Source organism: Sus scrofa, chromosome 11, assembly GCF_054392235.1.
Source record: "Sus scrofa isolate SSC_HxYL_T2T_F1_AM1 chromosome 11, Sscrofa_HxYL_maternal_Yorkshire_Landrace_v2.0, whole genome shotgun sequence".
In the NCBI taxonomy this organism is placed as follows: Eukaryota; Metazoa; Chordata; class Mammalia; order Artiodactyla; family Suidae; genus Sus; species Sus scrofa.
Genome location: NC_139393.1, coordinates 3641536 through 3666742, shown reverse-complemented (window position 1 = coordinate 3666742; position 25207 = coordinate 3641536). Strand labels below are relative to the sequence as shown.

General features: G+C 51.6%; 1 protein-coding gene and 1 long non-coding RNA gene across 5 annotated transcripts in view; one reads left to right on the top strand and one right to left on the bottom strand.

Annotated features, from left to right (window-relative positions):
- The window catches only part of SPATA13 (spermatogenesis associated 13), a 244267-nt gene that overhangs the window by 25218 nt on the left and 193842 nt on the right, over window positions 1–25207 (top strand). For all 4 annotated transcript variants that reach the window (XR_014818968.1, XR_014818969.1, XM_084981243.1 and 1 more), the window contains exon 2: window positions 1981–2016. Coding sequence is in view for 2 of the 4 variants with exons in the window: in XM_084981243.1 (XP_084837369.1) it covers window positions 1981–2016 (36 nt within the window). In the remaining 2 variants the exon portion in view is untranslated. The remainder of the gene's footprint in view (window positions 1–1980; window positions 2017–25207) is intronic.
- On the bottom strand, window positions 4230–14699 carry LOC146398475 (uncharacterized). Its single transcript, XR_014819020.1, has 4 exons — window positions 13275–14699; window positions 8010–12762; window positions 7349–7416; window positions 4230–4693 (listed from the first exon to the last, which is right to left on the bottom strand). It is a non-coding gene; the product is annotated as an uncharacterized LOC146398475 (long non-coding RNA).

The window sequence follows — 25207 nt, the reverse complement described above, 5'->3', positions numbered from 1 at the left end:
GGGAGTCTCCCTGGCTTCTCTGCCTTATTCCCACCCTTGTGGCTGTGGCTGGACTGTCCACCTCCTCTTCCTGGACTGGGAGACCCACGGGGACGGGCCGGCCTTGCCTGCCGCCGCGTCTGCCAATCAACTTGGGGATGAGAGGGTAGGGCCTTGCCTGTCCTGCGGAGCTGGCCTGTGGCCACTGCCTCTTGCCCTGGGGCCCCACGGGAGCCAGGGACCCGGTCACCACAAATATGGCCAAGAAGCCAACTGTGCAGCTGGACTACGATGGAGAGTCGGTGCTGATTCAGTCACCTGCCGCCTCCATCCTGCATCCCAGCCCGACCCTCCATCCTCCATGGTGGGCACGGGGCCTCGAACCCCTCAGCAGGGAGCTTCTTCCCACTTTCCAACTGAAACACTGTTGGACTCTGAGGCCCAGAGCCGCTCGAGGACAAATCTCTCATCTGTCTTTTGTCCAAGGTCGTCCCTGGAAGGGACACGGCCTCAGATGGTCCCTGCTGGCCAGAGTCTAGGGGACCCATAAGGGCCTCTCCTGTGTCCCCGAGACGGGTACAGAGATGACACCTGCTGGCTCTCAGCAGTGAGAGACCCGAGCGGGAAATGGACTGTCGAGGTGGGACGCTTGGCGGGAAATTGACCATCGAGGCGGGACACTTGGCGGGAAATTGACCATCGAGGCGGGACGCTTGGCGTTGGCTTGGGTGACCAAGGTCATGGCCCTCCGATCTCCATGGCCCCCGCGGTCGACTTTCTCTGCTAGGACAAGCTGTGCCCCACTGTCTCCAAAACCAGTCCTCCGACCAGGGGCTCCAGGCTTCAGAGCAGCCCTGGGCACCGCGTGGGTCACCTCCGCTTGGACGGTCGAGGCCAGTGTGACCGCGGAGGTGCTTCTGCCCCTGGGAGCAGGCCTCCTCCTGTGATGTGGCCTGGCCACTCTTATGCCCGGGGCTGTTCTTCTTCTCCTGTGGGGTTGTGGTTCTGCCCAGGGTCCCATGTCTGACGTCACCCTGAAGGCTGCACCTTTTCCCTTTACCCGACTGCCCATCTCTCCTGGTTCTCACTAGAAGGACTAGAAAAATCCCTTCTTGGCACCTGGGAGGGAGAGTGACACAAACTGTCCCCGTCGTTGGTCTCAGCCCTGCCCCTTTCTGCCCACACCAGGCCAGGTCCCTGGGCTGACCTTGAGCTCCAGCCCTGTCCCCAAGCAGGCTCCATCTCCCACTGCATGTGGCCCTCCTCCCTGCGCCCAGCCCCCACCAGCTGCCTCCAGTGTCCCTGCTCCAGAGCTTCACTGTCTCTTGTTGAGGTAGGGGCCCTAGGGGACAGGCAGCTTGTCCGGAGGCTGCAGGTCCAGCCCTAGGGGGGCAGGTCAGCCCCCACCTAGCCTGGGCCCTCGGCCCGATGACACAGATTAAATTCCGTGGGGGCAGGGATCCGGCCTCCCTGGGCCCAGCAGGCAAATGGTGGGCTGGGCTCTGACCAGCCTGTGCCCTTAACTGGCGTTCAGTGGATTGGAAACTCAGGGCTTACGGCTGTAAAATACACAGCCTCAGCCATGGAGCTGATGTGTAATCCTGGTATGTTGGGTAGATTTCAAGACCCTGAGCCATAAAAACCTGCTCCTGGAGTTCCCGGGTGGCCCAGTGGGCTAAGGAGCTGATGTCCCGGCAGTGATTCAGGTGGCTGCTGTGGCGCAGGTTCTGTCCCTGGCCCGGGAACTCCCGCATGCCATGCGTGTGGCCAAAACACAGAACAAAACAGAAACAGACAAAAAAAGAAACCACATACACAAAAAACTGCTACAAAGGCCACGAGAGATAAGTGTGTACGTGTGTGTGTGTGTGTGTGTGTGTATTTACTCTCTCTTCCTAGACTTTTCCAGCGCAGGGGGCATCTGACATTCTGGCTTAACCTCAGAGAAGCTGTTGCCGCTCACCTGAGCACTAACCGTCCACTTTTTTCCCTCTTTTCCAGAACTTGTCCTCAAGAGTCGCCAGTGCTCCGGACCTGGTAAGAGGGGCTTCCAGGCCCTGCCCCCACGCCCCCCACCACGTCCCACTTAGATTCGCGTTCTGACAGCTTCACGCTTTTCCTGACTTCAACGTACCCCTTCTTCAGGCCCTGTGGGCGACATCTGCCTGTTTGAAGTTAGGCCTCCTCAGACCATAATTTTAGGCCATAAATGAAACGCCTCAAACTGCAGCATTGCCGCGAAATATTCTGCTATTGTGATCAGTTCATGTGCTGGCCCACTTGGGAGTGATTTATTTTGGAAACAAAGGCAAATTAGTCACCTCACAACATGGAAAGCCAGGCGTGAGAGTCTTATGTTTTCAGCTATTTCATTGTGATAAAAACCTGGGCGTGTGTGTGGTTTTTTTGTTGTTATTGGATGAATATAAGCTTCAGGCTTAACACATTTCAGTAGACACATCTGTGGAGATACAGAAGTATCACATATTTAATTTATATCCTGCTGCAAATGAAATTGTATTACCCACCGCTTAATGGTTAAAAGGTCAAAATGTCTTTTCTGAGGGATGGATAGAAGTGTGAAAGAGGAGTTCCCGTTGTGGCTCCGTGGGTTAAGAACCTGATGCAGTGTCGGCGAGGATGCGGGTTTGATCCCTGGCCTCGCTCACTGAGTTAAGGATCCGGCACTGCCGTGGCTATAGCACAGGCCTCCGCTGTAGCTCCAATTCAGTCTCTGGCCCAGGAACTTCATATGCCGCAGGTGCAGCTGTAAAAAGAAAAAAAAAAAAAGAAAAGGAAATGTGTCTATAAGATTGTGCCTTTCATCTTAGCATCATTTGTAGCTATGATTGGCCTGTTGGGTCTAACGAAGGGCTAGCAAGGAAAGACTCTAAGAAAAAGCCCTTTAGGTCTTGAATGACAGAGCCTTTCACGTCGCATATTCTCCAGCTAGAGTGGGTGGCAGCGTGTAGAAAGCTTTAGGTGAGCCCAACAATGTAAAATTTAGAAACTCCAACTTGAGATTTACACCGATGTGTCAAAAACGCAAAGAGGCCCGCTCTCCCTGACAGCCACCGATGACAATGACAGTACCCCTAATCCACCCTGCGAGCCGCTGGCTTCTTTGACCTTCAAACGGGATCACTTACAGTTGCACCGGCGCCTTCCGTGAAACTGACATTCGTCTGCGGTTTGCTGCTGACATGAAATAAAGAGGCTCTTTTTTGTTGTTGTTCTGTATCTAGCCAACTTCATGCATGGTTTTTTGGAATTTTTAATTATTTGTGTTTGTGGAAAAAATTACGTGTTGGCCGTTGGGTTGCAAAGTTTTGCATATTATGTGTTAGTCCCATGTCTGTACATCTTCAAAAATATGCGGTGGACACGCGGGTGAAAAGCAGTTCTGTTTTACAAGGACGTTTTCCATCTTTAGGGTGAAGGAGTGTCCTGGCTGGATGTCAGGGGCCATAGCATCACAATTTGGGGGGTACCGAGGGAAAGTCAGTGCATTTCTAAAGTGGAGGGAGGCTGAAGTTTCATGGTTTTGTGAAAGAGAAACACAGCGTATATTTTTATGACATACTGTATAGTCACTACAGATTTGACAACAGTGAAACTACTTATAATTTTGTTGTTTTTTGGTAAACTCATCATTAGAACATCTATTATTCAGCTGCATAGTCAGGTGCATTTAAAACATTTTTCGTGTCACGTGCTCAGTGGTGATCAGACGGATCCGGCCGTGGGCTTCCTTTTTTCCTCTTGTGCACCCTTCAGGACTAGAATAGATGTCATGAAGGAAAATGCTTCTCTGAGGTTAGATTTTATCTGGGAATAAAACTACAGAGGGGGAGTTGCCGCCGTGGCTCAGTGGAAACCATTCTGATGAGCATCCTTGAGGACACAGGTTCGATCCTCAGCCCTGCTCAGGAGGTAAAAGATATGGCGCTGCCGTGAGCTGTGGTGTAGGTCGCAGATGTGGCTCGGATCTGGCGTTGCTGTGGCTGTGCTGTAAGCTAACGGCTGTAACTACAATTCGACCCCTAGCCTGGGAGCCTCCATGTGCCACTGCTGCGGCCCTAAAAAGAAAAAAACAACAACAAAAAAAAAAAACAACCTACAGACGGAAAACTCTACAGCAATGTTTCTAGCCACGTGATGTTTGGAAAGAATGTCACTGGCAGAGAGTTCAGAGGTTCCGTGCAGCCAGGGGAGTCCTGGGGAAAAAAGGGACATTCGGGAACAGCTTCTGTTAAACAGAGTTTATTTTCCAAATGAGGCCACGTTGACAACGCTGGCGCAGATGCCCACTGCCTGCTTCTCTTCTGTCCTCTCTGGAGCCACCGAGGATGCGGGGGACAAGGTGTGCAACCCTGTGTCCCTGCACCCCTCCCCGGCGACCTCTGGCAGGTGGAGCCTTTGTCTTGGGACTCTGATTCTGTACCTTACCGAAGCCCCTGCCCTCACCGTGCAGGGTGGACTCCGGTTGCTCACCTAGGAAGCCCCTCAGAGGGCGCGGGCAGACTCAGCAACGGCAGGGCTGACCTCAGACAGCTTCCCTGTGGCCTGATGCCCCCAGCACATGCCCTCGGGTTTGGACCTCTGCCAGCTGCGCGTGGGGTTCAGAATGTTATCTGGCCCCTCGTTTTCCATTGCTTCCTTCCCAGCTTGAGCATTTGCTTGTCTAAGTAGAAGGCAGGAGCTGTTAACGTATCTGCAATTGGTATTGTTCCAGATTATGAAAAAAGAAAAAACAGAAAATTATATATATTATTATATATTATATATACACACACACATATATATATTCTCACGGAATCCCCAGATTTATTCATGTAAATCCGCAACAGTATATGTGACTTTATAGTTTTTGCACTGAAAAAGTGTATGTGAGTTTATGAATATTTCGCTCTTTAACCATAAGCAAATATTTTGTGAGCCCTTAAGTAAAACTACTAATATCTTTTCAAGTAAGTTTACAGTCGTCGAAGATGGAAATGATTGGCCTCAATTTCAAATATAGCTGCTTATGTTTTTTCTTGGCGTAACAATGACACTTTTATAACAAGTAAAGTTGACCATTCCGTGGTAATCTCAAAACTGGACATTTCGACAAGCTTAAAACTAAAATTGATGAACAATCACTTGAAATTCAAGTTCCAAAAATAAATGCAAATTCTGGCTTGATTGGTAACTTTCATGGCCGGCAAATCCAATTTCCCTCAGAGGCCACCAGAGGGAGCTGTTGAATCGTAAATGAAAGGTATTTGACCTTGAACAAACTTCCTGGTGACTAATTCAGATGATCCCGCCTGTGTTGCGCTGTAGTAAGTGGTAGCATCTTATGTATGTGATTTAAAACTTATGTCTGTGATTAAGAGATAGATACTGCAGTTAAACCCAGTGAATAGTGAATACTTTTGAGCCCATACTTAGAAGGCGTTTCGTTTTAAAAGAGGATGTAGGAGTTCCGTCGTGCCTCAGTGGTAACAAACCCGACTAGGATCCATGAGGATGCAGATTCGATCCCTGGCCTCACTCAGTGGGTTAAGGATCCAGCGCTGCTGGGAGCTGTGGTGTAGGTGGCAGGTGCGGCTTGGATCCCACATTGCTGTGGTGTAGGCCAGAGGCTGCAGCTCTTATTCGACCCCTAACCTGGGAACCACCATATGCCGCAGTGTGACCGTTAAAAAGAAGAAGAAAAAAGGAATTCAGATGTCTCTCACATGTGTGTACATCTGTGTGTAAGTACGTTTGCATTACAAGGTAGAACGGGTAAGATCCATAAAGAAGAAACCCAGTACGATGGAGTTTCAGCGCCAGGAAGGGCAGGGTGGAGGGGGTGGGCCTTAAGAATGGCCGTGGGGGCCCGGGTGACACACGGAGATGGAAACGTTCTTCGTGCAGAACAGAGCGTGAGTCAGGAAAGCTCGGAGAACCTTGGAGAATCCCGTCGGCTTGAAGCCTAGGGCGCGTGAACGTTAGATGAGAATGAATACCAGGCAGAACAGCTAGGTGGCGCTGCGTTGTCGTGGCCCGTAGCCGAGGCCCCGTTTGTACCTTGGGGCTTCGGATGTCAGGGTGTGGCCAGGGGACCCCCTGGCGGTGGCGGCAGCCCCCTGGGTTGGAAGCACGTTCTCTGCTGCCTCTGGCTTCCCGTCGCCTCTGATCGGCTCGGGTCTGGAGCCTGTAGAACATCCCTGGAGAGTGTAGAGGTCAGTGCGCCTAGACTGGGAATTAGTCATGTTTCCTCTAGTGCTGTGTAAGCTTCTGACGTGTGGGGTTGCAGTTATGAACCACAGCTGCAGCTGGTGAAGTCAGCTGGGGGTCTTTTTAGACACAAGGTTCTCTCTCTTTTTTCCCTTGACCGCTTTTAAACCCTTGACTTCGGCATTCTTCAATTTTTTTTTTTTTTTTTATTAATGCGAGTGGGTTTTTTTTTTTTTTTTTTTTTGGTATTCTTTCTGCTTCTTAATTCTGAGGATTGACACCCACTATAAGTTTTGGAAAATTGTAATTTCCTCTTTTTTTTTTAATTCACTTTGCCATCTGTTTCTGGAATTTCAGTGGAATGTTTATTGGTTCTTATTCAGGCTGTGGTGTTTAACTTTCCTCCGTATTTTTCTGTCTCTTTCTCTGGATTGGACTCTGACCTCTAGATCACTGAGTCTTTATTCAGTTATGAATAAAGATTAACCAATTTCTTTGAGTTTTCCATCTCAATAATTATATTTCTCTGTTTTAGAGATTTATACGTTAATGTTTCTGGTCATTTAAAAAATTCTCCTTGCTTATGGTTTCAGTTTCCGCTTCTATTTCTCTAAACATGTGAGCATTTTCTGTTTTCTTTTCTTTTTTGTCTTTTTGTCTTTTTAGAGCCACACTTGTGGCATATGGAGGTTCCCAGGCTAGGGGTCTATCGGAGCTGTAGCCACCGGCCTACACCACAGCCACAGCAACACGGGATCTGAGCCGCGTCTGCGACCTACACCACAGCTCATGGCAACGCCGCATCGTTAACCCACTGAGCAAGGCCAGGGATTGAACCTGCCACCTCATCATGGTTCCTAGTTGGATTCGTTTCCGCAGCACCATGACGGGAACTCCTATTTTCTGTTCTCTATATTTCTATTTCCTGATAATTCTAACATCTAAAATCCTGTCGAGTCTGGCCCATTATTTTTTCCTGTGGCTCTTTTGTTTCCTTGCGTTTGTTTGGTTTTTGATTATACTTCTTTGGAATCTATTTGTGGGCATTCTTTGAGTCCTGGGATAGAGATGCATTTTTACTGGAAGACTTTTTTCCTTTTACCAGGCATGTAGGAACAATAAAAATTTGGATCTATTTACTATAAACATTTTGACTTACCTCCTCTGAACAGATAATGTGAATTTGAGATCCAAATCCATGAGAAGACTGGCACACAGCCATGGATTCTTGGGGTTGCCATAAAAAAAAAACAAAAAACAAAAAACAAAAAACAAAAAAAACAAAAAAAAACAGATGGTCAGTAAAATTTGATTTTCAAATAAGCAAAGAATAGTTTTTTCAGTAAGAGTATGTTGCTTATATAAAATTGAAATTTAACTGGGCCCCTGGTTTTTTTCTTTAATATATATAGATTTTATTTTTAGAAGACTTTATTTTTAGAGCAGCTTTGCATTCATAGCTAACTTGAGCGTTCCGAGCAGGGTTCTCACGTTCCCTGCCTCCCCCGCCATCAGCATCCTGCGCCGGAGGCTGCGTTTATTACAGTTAATGACCCTACCTGGACACGGCATCGGCACCCAAAGTGTAGCGCTTCCATTAGGGTTCACTCTGCGAGTCGCTCATTCTCTGGGTTTTGACAAATGCGTAATGTTGTGTGCCCACCCCTGTGGCAGCCCGTGGAATCGTGTCACTGCCCCAAAATTCGCCAGCACTGTGTATGTTTATTTGCTGTATCTGACTCCTGGCTTTGGGGATCGTCGGGAGACTTTTTTCCTTCCACTGAAAGTCAAACCAAGACTGTCTCCCGCTTAACACCTACCTCTCCGAGGGCAGAGCCTTTTCCGAGTCTTGCCCCTCTCCGTCTCTCTGGCTCTCCTCCCAACCCGCCTTCTGCCGCCCTGGCTCCATTGTGGTTAAAGTTCTGTAAGTTGCGTCATTTGGATTAGATTCTGCGTGTTTGTGATCTCACAGGATCCTCGGACGGACACACTCCCACCGATACGCTAGACAGGTGGCAAGGACCTGCGGCAGAGCACAGGGAAGCTGGCTCAATATTGTGTGATAACCTCTGTGGGGAAAGACTCCTTGAAGGCGTGGGTCTGTGGATGTGTAGAGGTGGGGTGCTTTGCCGCATGCCTGGAATGAACACAGCTCTGTAAGCCAACCGTATTCCAGTAACAGTAAAAAAAAAAAAGATGAAAGCTCTCAGCCCTCGGGACGGGAAGATGCCTCCGGGCGAGGAGAATGCTCGGGAACCTTTTATTTCCCTGCGTCAGTCTTCCTACGGCTTCATTCCTGATTCCGCAGCAGTGTCTGCTGTCTTGCTCCTTATGCGTACATTTTAAGAGACACGTATGGAGTTCCCATTGTGGCTCAGCGGTAACAAACCCCACTGGGAATCATGAGGATCCCTGTTTGATCCCTGGCTTCGCTCCGTGGGTTAAGGATCCGGCGTTGGCGTGAGCTGTGGTGCAGGTTGCAGATGTGGCTGGGATCTGGCGTGGCTGTGGCTGTGGTGCAGGCCGGCGGCTGCAGCTCCGATTGGACCCCTTGCCTGGGAACCTCCCTATGCGGCGGGTGTGACCCTAAAAAGAAACAACAACAAAAAGGCATTCTTGGGATTCTGTAGTGGGAGGATTTTCCGTTTCGTGTCCACTTTGTTGCCGGCAGTGGAAGGGACGATGGGAGACCTTTAATTTAAACCTAGTGAAATAGCTCTTGTTATCATCTCACTTTCACGTAGGAAACCGAGATTCCGAGACATTCAGTGATTTGCTTAAATTCACAGAGTGACAACCCCAGTTCAATCCTGGCTCTCCGGAGCTCCAGGCTCTGCGCTGTCACCCCGTCTGCTGTGTTCTCTTTCATGTCCCAATACCTTTCGCCATTCACAGCGGCCCAGAGTGGGAAGGCTGATTTCTTTTTGATTGATTTAGCTGGGATTTTCCTCTATGAGACCTGCGGCCTGTGGGAAGCCCTCGGTGGAGGCTCCTGGTGCTGGAGGCAGGCCTGGCCTGGGGCTGAGGCAGGACCCTCTCTGCTGCGGTCACCTGAGGGATTGAGCTGAGGCTCAGATCTGCCCTTGGCTTTCCTGGTTTGGAAACTCGATCATATCCGTTTACCTGGAGCTCATCTGCGCCTAATGAACTGATTCAGGTGCGCAGATCTCAGAGGCCAGAATTCTGGAACAGGTGTATCCACTTACAGTGGGGGGGGGACAGGGGGGATCCCTTCTAGGGACCAGAATCCTTGTGTCCACTCTCCAGGGCCTTTCCAAATAGCCAGGCGGTGGGGGGACATCTGTGAGCAGACGTTTGCCAGGTGACGTCTGGAATCAGAAGAGGGAAAATGAAGCAATCTACGAAAATTCCATGGCCCTCCGGCTGTGGAACAGCCGAGAAAACGAACGTTTCTAATAACGGCGATTTCCACCCAGCAGAGGTCACGGGATGACCGTCCCCGGAGCGCGTGCAGACCCCGTTCCCTGTGGGCGCAGAGGTTTCCTGGGAGCTGACACCTCGGGTCCCTTCCCCCTCCGCCAATGCTGCAAAGTGCTCTTCTGCCCGTGTGCCCCGTTCTGCGGTGACTCGGGGCCTGGGGATGGACGCCCAGGTTTCCACTGCGCGGACAAGCGTCTCTCGAGACAGGTGGCCTCCGTCTCCAGGTCATTCATCACACGCATGTGTCCTCTGGGTGCGGAGCACTCGAGGCTCAGCTTCTCCACGGGGACCTGCAGCCCCGGCTGGAAGGGGTGGCTGCTGGGGTCAGTCCCGGGAGCTGTGACAAATACCCTGAATGTCCTTTTTTTAAAAAATTATTTTGCTGCCCTGTGGCATTTGGAGTTCCTGGGCCCGGGATCAGATCTGGGTCAGAACAGCTGCAGCAACACCAGATCCTCAACCCACTGTGCTGCGCTAGGGATAGAACCCGCGTCCAGTGCGGCAGAGACACCGCTGACCCCATTGCGCCACAGCGGAAACTCCTAGGTCTCCTTTTGTGCGTGTTCACTGGGCAGCTGACCCGGGAAAGCCTGCTGGCTTATTTCTGGAGCGATGAAAAGCATAGAGGCTTTGGGTTGCACATAGAGTTTTGGGCAACACGAGAGCGTCTAGTTCACAAACAGATTCATGTCAGAATAACCTGACACTGGAGACAGACGTTTGCCCCAAGCAGGAGGAAGCATGACTGTCCCCGCCCCCTTAGGTGGCCCTGCCCTGGAGGGTCCCGTGGCTCCTGGCCTGGTTCACGTCCCCAAAGTCCTGCTCAGTTGAGTCAGGAGGCCTGAGGCTCCATCTGGGTTTTCTGGGTCCCCCAAACCAGGAGTACTGGGGCCTTTGATATAGTTCTGGCCATAAGGGGTTTGGCTCAATTTGATGGCTGGAAAGGTTCTCTGAACAAAATACTTTTCATGGAGAGAAAGAAGAAATCGCATTTTCTAAGTGCACTAAATGACATCAATTTCATCTTTCAAAGATAGTTTACTCTTGGGGGACCTGTGGGGTTGGGCTGGACCACCTGGGAGCTAAGACCATGCCCCCAACCTCCTCCACACTATGTGTAAAGCCACTGATTCGAACGAAAACTGCCTGGAAGGAGTTCCCTGGTGGCTCAGTGGGTTAAGGAGCTGGTGTTGTCATTGCTGTGGCTCGGGTCGCTGCCATGGCAAGGGTTCGAGTCCTGGTTTGGGCACTTCTGTGTGCCGTAAGTATGGTCAAAAACGAAACAAACCAAAAAGCTGCCCAGAAAACAGAATTTCCAAGAGTGAATAAAAACAAAGTCCAGGGCAGTCACGTTGAGAGCCTGCGGAAAGCTGCTCCCTCAGACCTGTTTCCCAGAAGGGCAGGGCCGTGAATGAAGGCCAGACCCTCAGGTATCAGAGAGAAGCTCGATTCCACTCACGAGGATGCTGATTTGATCCATGTACACGGGCATTCTGGCACCTTCCCCAGACCTAAGTGTTGTGCCAACTTCCTGGGTCCCACTCAGACTGGTAAGGTGACTTTGTAATTGAGCTGCTGACGGAGGGCGGCGGAGACAGGTGACCTAAAGTCTCCAATGCGGCCGCAGCTTCGGGGGCAGGTGAGGCTCTGGGTCCCTGGCCTGGCTGCCGAGGGGCTGCGGGCACCGGTATCCCGGGCTCAGGCCGGGTGAGGGGCAGCCGCGTGGAGGACCTGGCCTCGTGTGTTGCTGGAGAAAAATGCATCTGTTGGCAGGTGACTCCTCTGGCTCCACCCACGGCTTTCCTTGATTGAGACCAGGCTCCTTACTAAACAGGAGGGGGCATCCGGCTTTGCTGTCGCAAGTCCTTATTTATGCAAGAGGGGACTGTTGATGGATGCTGACATTCTGAGAATTCCGACCGAGTTCTTGCCGCGCCGCAGTGAGCTGTCAGCCTTGCACCCAGGCTCGGGGTTCCCCCGCCCACGGAAAAATTCCTTTGCGGAATCAGGAGACGGTCCACACACAGCAGCTGTTTGAAAGGCTGTTTGGACTCCTGGAATGATGCCGGCAAGTTCTGGGATTGATGGTCTGGGGCAAAAAGGAAATTCAAGAGTGAGAAGAGACCACGCAGCTGATGATCCGGTTCGAACCCAGGGGAGCCTTCTTCAATCCCCATCTGCTTCTCGTGTACGCTTACTGCCCAGGGGCAGAGTTGAATGGGGAAAAGCAGTGACGCTCCTTCCAAAGACATCCTGGACCAGATATACTCGGGGAGGCCAGGTTCTCCACGAAACGGCTTGGATTCAATCCCTGGGTGCGAAATGCCTCCTTTGGAGGCCGTGTGGTCAGTGTTGCTCGTGTCTGGTGAAGGCTCCCAGGCCTTGGTAGAGGACGTAGTTGGAAACGCTGCTCCTTCTCCGTCATCAAGCGCAGTCCCGGCAGTAGTTTAAGCCACTGGTCTGGCTTTGGCCGTGGAGACTTGGATCAGAGTGGTGAGAACTTGAAAGGCCAGGAGTTCCTGGGTGCATGGCCTAGCTTAGAAGAAACAGGAAGCAGAAAGGGAGTTCCCTCGTGGCGCAGCGGGAGCGAATCCGACTAGGAACCATGAGGTTGCGGGTTCGGTCCCTGGCCTCGCTCAGTGGGTTAAGGATCCGGCGTTGCTGTGAGCTGTGGTGCAGGTCGCAGGTGTGGCTTCGATCTGGCGTGACTGTGGTGTAGGCTGCCAGTTGCAGCTCCTATTGGAGCCCTAGCCTGGGAACCTCCATACACCTCAGGTGCGGCCCTAAAAGAAAAAGCAGCAGCAAACATGGAGCAAAAAGCTGCCAGAGAAACAAGGATGCCTGTCTCTGAGTTGCATTTTCTTTCATATGAGGCAGCGGTTCTCAAACCCGCCCTTCCCTTTATAGTGGGCTAGATTACAAACATGAACAATATTAAAAAATAAAATTGAGAGGTTTTAGAGCAATACTTATCTGCATTCCCACTGTGCTGCATCAGGATTGGTGGTGTCTTCAGTGCCAGGACACAGGTTCAATCCCCCACCCAGCACAGTGGGTTAAAGGGCCTGGCGTGACCGCAGCTGCCGTGTAGGTCACAACTGCGGGTCAGATCTGATCTGTGGCCTGGGAACTCTGTATACCATGGGGTAGCCAAAAAAGGAAAAATAAATAGATAAATACTTACTTAATTTACTTTGAAAGCACAGTAATAATCCCATTACATATTTTTTCTTTTAAAATTTCTTTCTCTTTTTATTACTCAATAAATTGTATTACCTTTATAGGTAATACACAACCCAATTGTATAGCATGTCCATCCCACACCCCCAATGCATCCCCCGCACCCCTAAACCTGTCTGCTTTGGAAACCGTAAGTGTTTCAAAGTCTGCGAGTCAGTATCTGTTCTGCAAAGAAGTTCATTGTGTCCTTTTTTTAGCTTCCACACGTATGTGACAGCATTTGAGGCTGGTGTTCTGAGAATGCAGTATATTTTCCAAGACCAAAAAAAAAAAAAAAAAAAAGAGTAAGGAGATTGTCTCTGTCTTGGAGTTTTGCACATCTCTCTGCCGTGTGGCTCAATAGAAGACAGCTAGATTTTTATGTCTGCTTCTGCATGTAATCTGGATCTGTTCCCACATGTCACCTGAACTGAAGTTTACGAAGAAATCTGGCCTCACACAGAAACGGAGCCCTTGCAGGTAACGGCGGGTCTGAGTTTCTGGACAAGTGTGGTTTCTCCAAGGTGAATGCAGCGTAGAGTCAGAAGCCCCATCAGTTGCCGATTTGTGCCGACACATTCAAACCCATTGTTGTCTCCTGCACTCTCAGCTGGCCTGTGACCGGCGCGTCATTTGGGAATATCATGCCCTGATCATTTGAAAAATACCGGTTCGTCGAATCATGCTGATCCTGCAAATGTTGACACGGTTCAGCCTTATGCGACATCAGAAAGGCCCATCCGGTAAGGTCACTGCCGGTCTCATCAGGAGAGCCTTGAGCTCTCGGAACGTTCTCAAGCTCGTGGTGGGGAATAGACAAGCTTTCCAGAACCTAGTTTTTGCTTAAAACCTGAATTTACTGTTGGCAATACCTGCCGTTGTTTTCCTTCCGGTGACAGGATTTCGGGGGAGCTCTCCAGCACACACCCACATCTGAGTAACCACAATCTCTGTATCCGTCATGCTTCCAAGCAAAAATAGTGAAACGGGCACCATGGAAACAGAAGGGGCGAGACTCAAGCTCGGGCACAAGCACCTCTTGAGACAGTTGTGTTTCGTACGCCGCCGAGTACATTCTGAACGCTCTCCGTTCGGTCAGAAAGAATCCTGAAAAGATGTGTTCATGGCACCGACGCCACCATCGTGGGCATTCTTCCGTGCAAATGGTACTTTTTTTTGGTGACTCCACGGACAGGGTGGTGACAGCCGAGACAGGACTGCTGGTCCCCTGAGGACCTGGACTCAGGCCAAGGGACCAGAATTTCACCCCCATGGCTTTTGCAGCTTTGGTAGAGATGGCAACGCAGTAAGAGCCAAATGATGCCCGGATGTTGTGTTGCGGGAATAATTCTGCTCTCTAGCACACTTTGAAAGGGTCCTGGGACCCTTGAGGTCTGCAGACTCAGCTTGAGTACCGCTGAGTTAAGGCATCTCAGCTCCTGATCTCCTGGAACCCCACAGACTTTCATGGCTCTTCCTGCCCATCAAAGCAACGTGAATCAGACTCGGGAACTTTCTGCTCCTTTATGGCTTAGCCAAGCTCGAGTCTCCCAGTTGTCGGATTCAGCTTCTGGACGTTTTGTAGAGAAGGAGGTGTCATTAAAAAGGTCTATTAACATCGTCTTTCTTCTCGTTTGTTTTATATTTTGCGTGTAGAGCCCGGGGAAGCGTTCAGATTTATTCTTCAAGCAGTGGAAGCACAGTGTGAGTCTGTTAGATAAATACTAAGTCCTCTAAATCAAGTTCAAGCCTTGGTGGTTCTGTGGCAGCAAGCTGTCTTTCCCTAGATGCAGGCTTAAAGTTTCCAGTTCACAGAAAAAACTCCAGATCCCTAATAGCAAAGAAGTCCTGAAGGAAACGGCCTTGAATCTGCCGAAACAGAAGCACGAAGCTTAAAAAAGGAAGGGTGGTAGGGGAGGGAGTTCCGCTGTGGCTCAGTGGGTTAATAATTTGACCTCAGCAGCTCGGGTCGCTGTGGGGGTACAGGTTCAATCCCTGGCCTGTTGCGGCATTGCCACAGCTGTGGTGTAGGTCGCAGCTCCAGCTCAAATTCTTTTCTCTTTTCTTAGGGCTGCACCCGAGGCATATGGAGGTTCCCAGGCTAGGGGTTGAATCAGAGCTCTAGCTACTGGCCTGCACCATAGCTCACAGCAACGTGGGATCCTTAACCCAGTGAGTGAGGCCAGGGATCGAACCCGCGTCCTCATGGATGCTAGTCAGATTCGTTTCTGCTGAGCCACGACAGGAACTCCTATGGCTCGATTTCAATCCCTGACTTTCTATATGTGGCAGGGGCGGCCGCAAAAAAAGAAAAAAAAAAAAAGAAGAAAAAAAGAAAAAGAAGGAACAAAGATGGCCTTTCATGCACGTCCCACAATTTGAGCCTCTTGGACCAAAGACTCAATTGTGATAGCAAATTGGGGAAGTAACATGTAGCTTAAAGCTGTAAAACAAAGACATGAATGAAGTCGTGACGCTGAAAGTAAGTCGGAAATCCGTCTCCCCTCCTTGACGGGCTGGTTGTCATTAAAAAAAAAAAAAAAAAAAAAAAAAAAATGACCGGAATCCAAAATTGTAGGAAAACAAGTTTGAATCGTACAAGTGAAAGATCAGACATCCCCTGTCGTCCTTGAGAAGTGAGATGATTTCCTAAGGCATTTCAGTCGACTGGGACGCTGTGGAGACGAGCTGTGAGGGCAGCGTGTGAGGGGGACGGGAGCCCTGGCACCCTCTGGGCTGGTGGCCTGGCACGGGGAGGTGTGTGTGCTGTTTTCCGTCGTCTTCCCCAGGTCTGAGCATACCTGGGGTCCATCCTGCCCCGGGATCAGGATTGGCTACATCCCTGGGGGAAGGGGCGTCGCAAAAGGACAGGCTGCCCCTTTGTGAAAAGAGGCTTACAGTTTTGAAGAAAGGAGCAGCCGAGCGTCAAGCCAAACACCCATGGAGCCCCGTCTGCTCCTGAGCCCTGACGCTTGTGGCTCAGCCTTCCCTGCCCCTTCTGCCCGCCCGAAGCTGAGCTGTTCCGCCAGATCTCAGACGAGTCAGTTTTCTCTCCGATGCCTTCTCACTTTGCTCCACAACAATCGTCTCTTTCTTCTCTCGAGTCCAATAAGTTAGGGTCTGTCCCACTCCCTTGGCACTCAGGAGATGCTGTTAGTTTTAAATGAATTGCCAAGTAAGAGCTTGCTAATTGTTAATTAGGCTAATTAGAAACAGCTCCTTTGACCAGTTTGTGGGTTTTTTTTTTTTTTCTTTCTTTTTTTTTTTTTTTTTGGCCCCATTCATGGCATATGGAAGTTCTGGGCCCAGAATCTCATCCGAGTCGCAGTATCGACCCACACCACAGCTGCGGCCATACCAGATCCAAACCCACTGTGCTGGGCCGGGGATCAAACCTCTGCTTTAGCGGCAACCAGAGTTGCTGCAGAGACAACGCCGGATCCTTAATGTGCTGAACCTCAGCGGGAACTCCTTGACCAGTGCTTTTAAAAAAAAGATTTGTTTTCCCCACAACTAGCAAAATTAATTGATCAGAGGTTCTTAATCTGGGGCTCACAGATTAGCTTCTGGGGTCCAAGAGTCCCCAGATATGACAGATAAAATTGTGAATGTCATTTTTCAGAAGCAGGACCCTCTAGTCCTCCGGCTAAGCTAGATGCTCAGCAGACAAACTCCGGCGGTCTTCGGGAGATGTTCCCCCCAAGACCTGCTGTCATGTGGTCGGGGGTGGGAGTGGGGGGCGTCGCACACAGTCTGATCCTTCAGACCCTCAACTATAGAAGCAAGTGCTTCCTTGGTCAGGATGTCATGTGTTGACGTGGGAATTCCAGCCATCTGGTCACCTCTGCAGTTCCGAGGGGTCTATGTTTGGGGGCGAAGCCTTGGCTCTTCCACCCCCCCCCGCCCCCTGCTTCTGGGCTGCCACGCAAACTCGCGGGCTTCATGCCAGGGAAGCAGGACACGTGATGGCGGCGTTTGGCAAGGCGCAGGCACGGGGTCGGCGGACGTTTTCTGTAAGGGGCCAAGAGTGAGTGTTCCAGGCTCTTGGCAGGTCACATGGTCCCTGTGACAACCACTTCCTCTACCGTGGCTGCGGGAGGACAGCCAGGGGTAAACAGGAGATGCGGCCGTGGCCGCGCTCCGCGCTGGGCGCAGAGGCAGGCAGCAGCTGCACGTGGCCCGCTGGCCCGAGCGTGCTGACCTCGGAGCTGATTCCTGGCTCCTCGGGACTGAAATCGGGGTTATAATCAAAAAGCCCAGCCCTGGGGAATCAGGCGGTCCTTTGAGCTCCGTGCGCATCACCCGCGGCGTGTCGTGTACGCTAAGAACCAGCTCCTGTCCCAGGTGGTGGCAGCCCAGGGACGTGGGCAGGGAGGAGGGGGCCCTCGGGTCACCACCCTCGGTTCTCAGGCACCTTCATCAGAGACAATGGAAAAGGTTATTGTTGATGCCACGCCACAAACAGGAGAGGCCGGGTCCTGCTGTAAAGCCCGGGTCACCCCCTGCTCCCTCCTCTGTCATTGGTCACCCTTCTTTCTCTGTCCCGGGCAGAGGAGGAAGGAAAGGTCACCGTGTGTGATGCCCCAGGGCTCTGAGAACAGTCTCTTGATTGTTTCCCTCTAAAGTCTGCCTTTGCACCTGGGGCGCCGTACTGCTGGCCGCCCCCCACCAGCTGCTCACCAGCGCCTTTCCCGGACCTTCCAGACCTTCCAGGCCGGAGGAGAGTGGGGCGGGGGCTGGGGAATCAGAGGCAGGAACTCAGGCCTCTCGGAAGCTGATTCACAACTTTGAATGATCTGAAAACACGGGAGGGGCTTAGGCCGTTCAACTTGCAAACCTGAACTTTAAAAGTTGGCACAACCTCGCCCTTGGGTAGAGTCCCTTTTAATCACATTTCATCAAAGGCAACGCTTCTTGGTTACTCTCAGCTGGAAGTCTTGGATTTCATTCTTTTTATTTTTTATTTTTTAATTTTTAAATTGTTTTTCTTTTTAGGGCCGTACCCCTGGCATATGGAGGTTCCCAGGCTAGGGGTCGAATCAGAGCTGTAGCTTCCAGCCTACACCACAGCCACAGCAATGCTGGATCAGAGCTGCGTCTGCAACCTAGACCACAGCTCAGGGCAATGCCGGATCCTTAACCCAGTGAGTGAGGCCAGGGATCGAACCGGCATCCCCGTGGTTCCTAGTCGGATTTGTTGCCACTGCGCCACAACGGGAACTCCATTCTTTTTATGTTTTAAATTTATTTTGTTGAAGTCGAGTTGATTTCCACTGTTGTGTTCATTTCTGCCGTGCTGCAAAGTGACTCAGTTACACACACGTGTACACGCTTCTTTCGTAGTCTTTCCCATGGTGGTTTATCACAGGGTATGGAATCCACTTCCCTGTGCTCTCGAGAGGACCTGGTTGTTCATCCGCCCTGTGCGTCATAGTTTGCATCTGCTAACCCCAAACCCCCAGTCCCCACTGTGCCCTTGGCAACCCCAAGTCTGCGCTCTGTGTCTGTGTTTCCGGAGAAGGTCATTCGTGTCGGTCTCGTTCCAGGTGGCCCTTCCCCTCGCCGCCCACTGCTCTGCCCCTCGGGGGACCCTTCACTTGTGAACACCTGCCTCACCTCTAGTAAGTGGTCATTTGTTCTCCCGACCGTGCACGTGACTGGGACCGAGGGACATTCCGCAGTTGGCTCTGGCCCCGTGTCTTCTCTGCCGTAACTTGGTTTTCTGCCAACTAATAATGCTCGCCTGTGGATCTGCCCCAGGAAAGCACCCTTCTGTCACCTCTGGTGCTGCCCCTCCCCGCAGAGGCTGGGCCCCCACCTCTCCTTGGGCTGCTGTCCTTGTGGCTGATGGTGGCTGGCGGCGGCGGGGCCCTGCAGCCGACAGGCTGGGTTTGCCCCCGGCCCTGGCACAGGCACCATCTGGTCTGATTGGCACCTTCGGACTCTCCTAAACTTCCATTAAGCCCACTCAGCAGTGATTCTGCAGATGAAGGGGCAGGATGCTGGGCGGCCAAGGGAACAGCAGGTGCCACTGGTCCAGCTGAACTGGCAGAGGGCAGAGGGCGTGGTCCTGGGGGGGCGGGGGAGGATAACCACCTCACCACCCATCAGGCCGGGGACAGGGCGCGGATGTTTTTACCACCAGAAACCCTACTTCCAAACCAGAGAAAGGGGGCTTTGAGCCCTGAGGTTCTGAGGCCTCCAGGGGGTTAGTGGCTGAGCCAAGATTTGAAACCAAGTCTCTCCCAGGCTGCCTGTCCATCGAGGCTGTCTGTCCTGCTCTTTTTAAGAGAACCCAGGTAGGAATTAAAGTTTGGGGAGGCAACTCCTGAAGCCACCTGTCCGATGCTGGCCGTCTCAGCTGCGCCCTCAGCCAGGATGGGGTTGAAGAGGGAGAGATCAGAGGGCTGATGCTGAAGACGAGGTGGGTCCTGGGTCCAGGGTCCAGGGAGGGCAGCAAAGCCGGGTGGGGCCAGCTTCGTATCACTCAGGGTTCCTGAGGGGAAGTGACCCAAAGAGAATGCAGCTGGGATTTCTCCGCCATGCGTGCAGGTTTTGTCCATTGAAAGGCGGGGAGAAAAGGATTGCAAGGCGCCTCTGTTTTAAGTCCTTCAGTAGTTTCAATCCCTTCTCTCTGGCTCTTGCTCATTGTTCGTTGCAGCGCCTTTATAAAGCCCTTCCTTGTTTTCCAAGATCAGAGGCTGTGGTTGGCCGATCACAGGAAACTTTGGCTCAAATGAGACCACAACGGGAGCTAAAACGCTGTAGCTGTGGCCCATCAGAAGACCCCTGGTGGTGGTGGGAGCAGCGGGGGTGGCATGGGGCAGGTGCCCTGGGACCCTTCAAAGTCGCATGTAGACACGCGCCACAAAAGCAGTTCTACTCTGAAACACCAAGGAGAGCAACCTGTGCTCTTCAGTCCAGGAGCCTCATGGGATGGGGCAGGACGGCGCTGCCAGGGGTCAGGTGTACCCCCCGCTGCGTGCTGGGAACTCGGGGACGCTGGGAAAGCTTGATTCTCATAGCAGAGGTGCCACAGTCTCTTTTTATAGCCTCTCCTGGCGGTTCCAGTGCGCCACGGGCTACGTGGACTTTAAAGAGGTCTGCAACCTGAATTCTCATTAAAAAGGGTTTCTGTTTTTGTTTGCTCCCTCTTTCCCTCCCTTTCGTTCTTCTTAAAATTGAAATGTAGGGAGTTCCCATTGTGGCACAGCAGAAACGAACCTGACTAGGAACCATGAAGTTGCAGGTTCGATTCCTGGCCTTGCTCAGTGGGTGAAGGATCTGGCGTGGCCGTGAGCTATGGTGTAGGTTGCAGACGCAGCTCAGATCTGGCGTTGCTGTGGCTGTGGCGTAGGCTGGCAGCTGTAGCTCTGATTCGACCCCTAGCCTGGGAACCTCCATATGGCCGCGGGTGCGGCCCTAAAAAGACGAAAGAAAAAAAATGGAAAGAAAGAAAGAAAGAAATGCCTTGCTTATGCATGTAACCCAAGCAGCCTGGTCAAAACGGGAATTCCTCCGAGTCAGGCGCAGAGGCTGCCCCAGGCGGCCAGCGGTGGAGTCCGGGAGTCGGCATCCGAGCCGGCCCTCCGGGGGACGCCCACACGGGGGCTCTGAGAACCGCACTTAAGGAAACGCCTGGGACCGTCCATCAGAAACGGGTCCTCGGAGGTCGGCTGTTGTTCGAGTCAAGTTCGGCTTGGACAGTTGGACAGTTGGACAGTTGGACAGTTGACGGGGTGTGCAAGTGTATGGAAATAGATGTGCGAACACAGGTGACCCTGGTCTGCGTCGCTGATGAAGCCCTTCGCGCGGGCGTCCTGGTTAATGACGCCCGTGGTGGCGCAGGGCCTCGAGAGGGACAAACTCAGCCCACGTGCTTATCGTTGGTGCTGCTGAGGTCCTGCCTTCTTCAGGGGCCTTTGAGGACAAGATGTGCCAGCCTAGCTGGGCTCTCTCCCCATCCCCTCGACTCAGGGCCGCGTTTCTCCTCTGTTCCGCCTGCCCTTTGCCTGGGCAACGGCACGTGGGGGGCAGAGGGGTACAGGAGCCTGGGGGACGCAGCGTCAGCTCTGTGTCCCTTCCACTGTTATCCACATGTCATCGACACAGGACGTGGTATAGCCTAAGGCAAACAGCATAATAATCTCATAGGTTCTGAGACGGTCACTACCAGCTAGTTAATCTGTTCTGGATTCACGTAGTTACCGTGCTTTTCTGTCTTGTGAGAACTTTTAGGGTCTGCTGTCTGAGCAGCTTTCAGATAATGCTGTCTTTTTAACCATCAGACACGAAGTTCCCACATGGTACAGCGGGTTAAGGATCCAGTGTTGTGAATCAATTATAATAGGAAAAAGTAAAAATCCTTTCAAAAAAGGAGGATCCAATGCTGCCTCTGCAGTGACGTGGGTTCGATCCCTAGCCCGGCACAGCGAGTTAAGGATCCAGCGTTGGCTGCAGCTGTGGTATATGGAGGTCGCAGCTGTGGCTCGGATTCAATCCCTGGCCCAGAGACTTCTATGCCACAGGTGCAGCTAAAACGGAAAAAAAACAAAAACAGAAACAAAAACATGGCACCCACTTCTCCCATCTCAGCAGCTGTGGCCCCTGAAGTTTGGAAGGTTCGGGAAGGAGTTTTTGGCAACCTCTCGCCTATTCAGGGAAAAGAGAAAACTCCATCTCCCAGATGCCAGACCCTGATTGCGGGTTACACACACACACACACACACACACACACACACACACACACGTAGGTGAACACACATTTCCAGGTGCACACGTCACACACACGCACACACAGCCTCTAGTTCCCTGGTAATTTCCAGGTTGGAATCCATGGTTGTCAGCTTCGAGAACAAGCACGTGCTTTTCTGCAGAATACAGCCCTCTGAGACTGTGGCCCCTCATTTTCTGTGTCTTGTCCCCCCCCTTTTTTTTTGCTTTTTTTAGGGCTGCACCCACAGCCTATGGAGGTTCCCAGGCTAGGGGTCGAATCGGAGCTGTAGCTGCCGGCCTACACCACATCCACAGCAACGCCAGATCCGAGCCGCGTCTTCGATCTACACCACAGCCACAGCAACACTAGATCCTTAACCCACGGAGTGAGGCCAGAGATCAAACACGCAACCTCATGGTTCCTAGTCAGATTCGTTTCTGCTGTGCCATGACGGGAACTCTTGTTCCTTTAAATGGGGGATTTTTCCGCCTATAGACTTGGGCTTGGGGTGGGGGGTGGACGGGTGGACAGACCCCTGGGCAAGCACAGCCCGTCTCGAAAAGTGCCATTTTTTGTGCTTCTGTGCTGACTCATCACACAGGTGTGTTTTCTCATCAGTGCCTTCCTGACCACATTGGAAAAGAGGGGGAGTGCCACAGGTGAAACCGCCCTCAGGACAAAGCTTGCCAGGGAAGCACATGTCAACCCTGGAAGCCGGAGTGGCCTTTCCTTTTTCCCACCTTGAGGGCACTGGGAGAGGTGGGCTGATGGGTTTACACTGGTCGGCTTTGTGCATTTCGCAGGGCGCTTTAATGTGAGGTAGCAGGACAAGTAACATTATTTGCATTTTTCCCTGTAAGGAAAGAGGCACAGAAACGGGAGGGCCTGCCCGGTGGTGACTGCTGAGTGATGCCGAGGGCTCATCTGCTGTCGCAGCCATGCCTGCTCCTGGCCGTCCCAGGGGATCGCTGCTGCCTTTTGAAATCCACAATCTCTCTCTGTTTCTCTTTTTTCTGTTTTTTTCCTTGGGACGCATTCTCGAAAAATAAAATCCAAAGCTGTTCTGTTTGTAAACATTTCCTCCTAAAATGATCTTCTTACGATCACCTGACTTCTGCATACATCACCCATGATCACACTTTTTTTTTTTTTTTTTGTCTTTTTGCCTTTTCTAGGGCCGCTCCCACAGCATATGGAGGTTCCCAGGCTAGGGGTCTAATCAGAGCTGTAGCTGCCAGCTTACACCACAGCCACAGCAATGCAGGATCTGAGCGCGTCTGCCACCTACCCCACAGCTCATGGCAACGCTGGATCCTTAACCCACTGAGTGAGGCCAGGGATCGAACCCACAACCTCATGGTTCCTCGTCGGATTCGTTAACCAATGAGCCACGATGGGAACTCCCACACTTTTTGTTTAAGGTTCCTGGTATGCCTTTTGGAAACATTTTTTTTCTGTTTTCTTTTCCTTTTTTGGCTTTTTTAGGGCCACACTCATGGCATATGGAAGTTCCCAGGCTAGGGGTTGAATCCGGGTTGCAGCTGCTGGCCTACACCACAGCCACAGCACTGTGGGATCCAAACTGAGTCTGTGACCTACACCACAGCTCATGGCAACGCCGGATCCTTAACCAACTGAGCGAGGCCAGGGATCGAACCTGCGCCCTCATGGATACTAGTCAGATTCTCAGTCCGCTGTGCCACAGAAGGAACTCCCTCTTTTTTTTTTAATGGCTGTGTCCATGGCCTGTGGAAGTTCCCAGGCCAGGAACTGAACCCGAGCGGCAGCCTGAGCAACACGGGATCCTTAACCTGCTTCACCACAGCAGGAACTCCGCCTCTGAGAAATCTGTATCTGGAAAATTGTCTTTAAATAACACATCCTGGGCAGTTCCTGTAGTGGCGCAGTGGTTAACGAATCCGATTAGGAACCATGAGGTTGCGGGTTCGATCCCTGCCCCTTGCTCAGTGGGTTAACGATCCGGCATTGCCGTGAGCTGTGGTGTGGTTTGCAGATGTGGCTCGGATCCTGCATGGCTGTGGCTCTGGCGTAGGCCGGCAGCTACAGCTCCGATTAGACCCCTGGCCTGGGAACCTCCATATGCCGCAGGAGCGGCCCAAGAAATAGCAAAAAGACAAAAATAAATAAATAATAAATAAATAAATAAATAAATAACAGATCCATTGCCTTTCATCAGATTCTGAGATTTATGTACTTCTTGTCTTCCAGAAAGCTTAGTGCTGAATTTAACATGCAGTCCCAGCCTCTGTAGTATTCCCAAATTAATTTCTTCTCCTGCCACGAGGTTTTCAGTGCTGTACTTCGGCTTTCTTCTATAGGCACTTTTTATTATGCGCCAAAGCTGTTTTGGAAATAGGGTGTATACGTTTGGAATACACATTCTCCTAGCTGAGTTTAATTGGCAGTGAACACATCACGTGCCTTAAATACAGCTGGGACGTCATTAAAGGGAATTGGGTGACCACAGAATAGAACTGCTCTTTGGTCGTTAGCAGTACTCTAAGCAGCTCATGGTGTGGGACAAACGTATTATATAAAATGACACTGTTCACAATACCGGGCTTTCTGGCCACGGGGAATTAAATAAAGCCGCTGGGGAGCACCTTAGAGGGAGCCGTGCTGCCATGCAGTTGAATCTGCATGGTGTCTAAGCAGTTGACAAGGAAGAGCTTGAGGGAAGATCATTTTTACGCGGCACAGAAAGAATAATTGACGCAGGGGGCTCCCATAAGGTGTCCTGATTCCAGGCTCTCGGTCACCGAGGCCGCCCTCACCCTCGTGAGGTCACCACACAGAACTAAAGAGCCCTGGCCTGGTCAGCCAGATCTGCTCTGGAGCTGGTGTGTGGCCTCTGGCAGCGTTGCCATGCAGAGGCTCGTTTTGCTAATCTGTAAAATGGGAGCACAACCCCCCCACCCCAATGGGCAGTGCTGGCCATTGAACCGTGGGAACGAAGTCTCCTGACAAAATGTGGGAGAAGCAACCTGCGCAGGGCCAGACACACCGTGCCTTGGCATTTGAATTCTATCTCATAAAAAGATGTTGCATTTTCTGCCATTAAATCCTGGGGAAAGCCCTGAATTTGCTTTTTACCAAAAAAAGTTTGTTGGAGCATCCCACGCGTGCACACACGCGCACAGAAATGCACAAGTGACGAGTATGCAGGCAGCCGTTGAGATTTGCACGTAATCAGCACACCCAGTGTTCGCATTTAGAAGAAGAATCAGCCCCCCCCCCCCCACTCCCCTCCTAGTCACGGCTCCGCCCTGGGACAGTGTCCAGCCACTGTCCAGACTTCCGACGTCATGGCTTGGTTTGCTCCTTGGGGGTTTTACACATGAGCAGAGCGCACTTTTTCGTGTGTGGCTTTTTGCATTCAACGTGAAGGATGTAGAAGCTGCATAGAAGTCTGTCGCTCAGCGCCACAGGTATCGGTTGGTCCTGCCACTGACGGAAGTTTGGGCTTCCCTTAGGACGTGAGGAGCAAAGCTGCAGTAAATACATCCTTGTGAGCATCTTACGGTAAATGCGTGTACACGGTCCCACGAGAGGCGTGCCTAGGGCTGTAGCTGCTGCTGTGCAGGTGCGCAGATGGGTCAGTTAGTGGGTCCTACCAGCCTC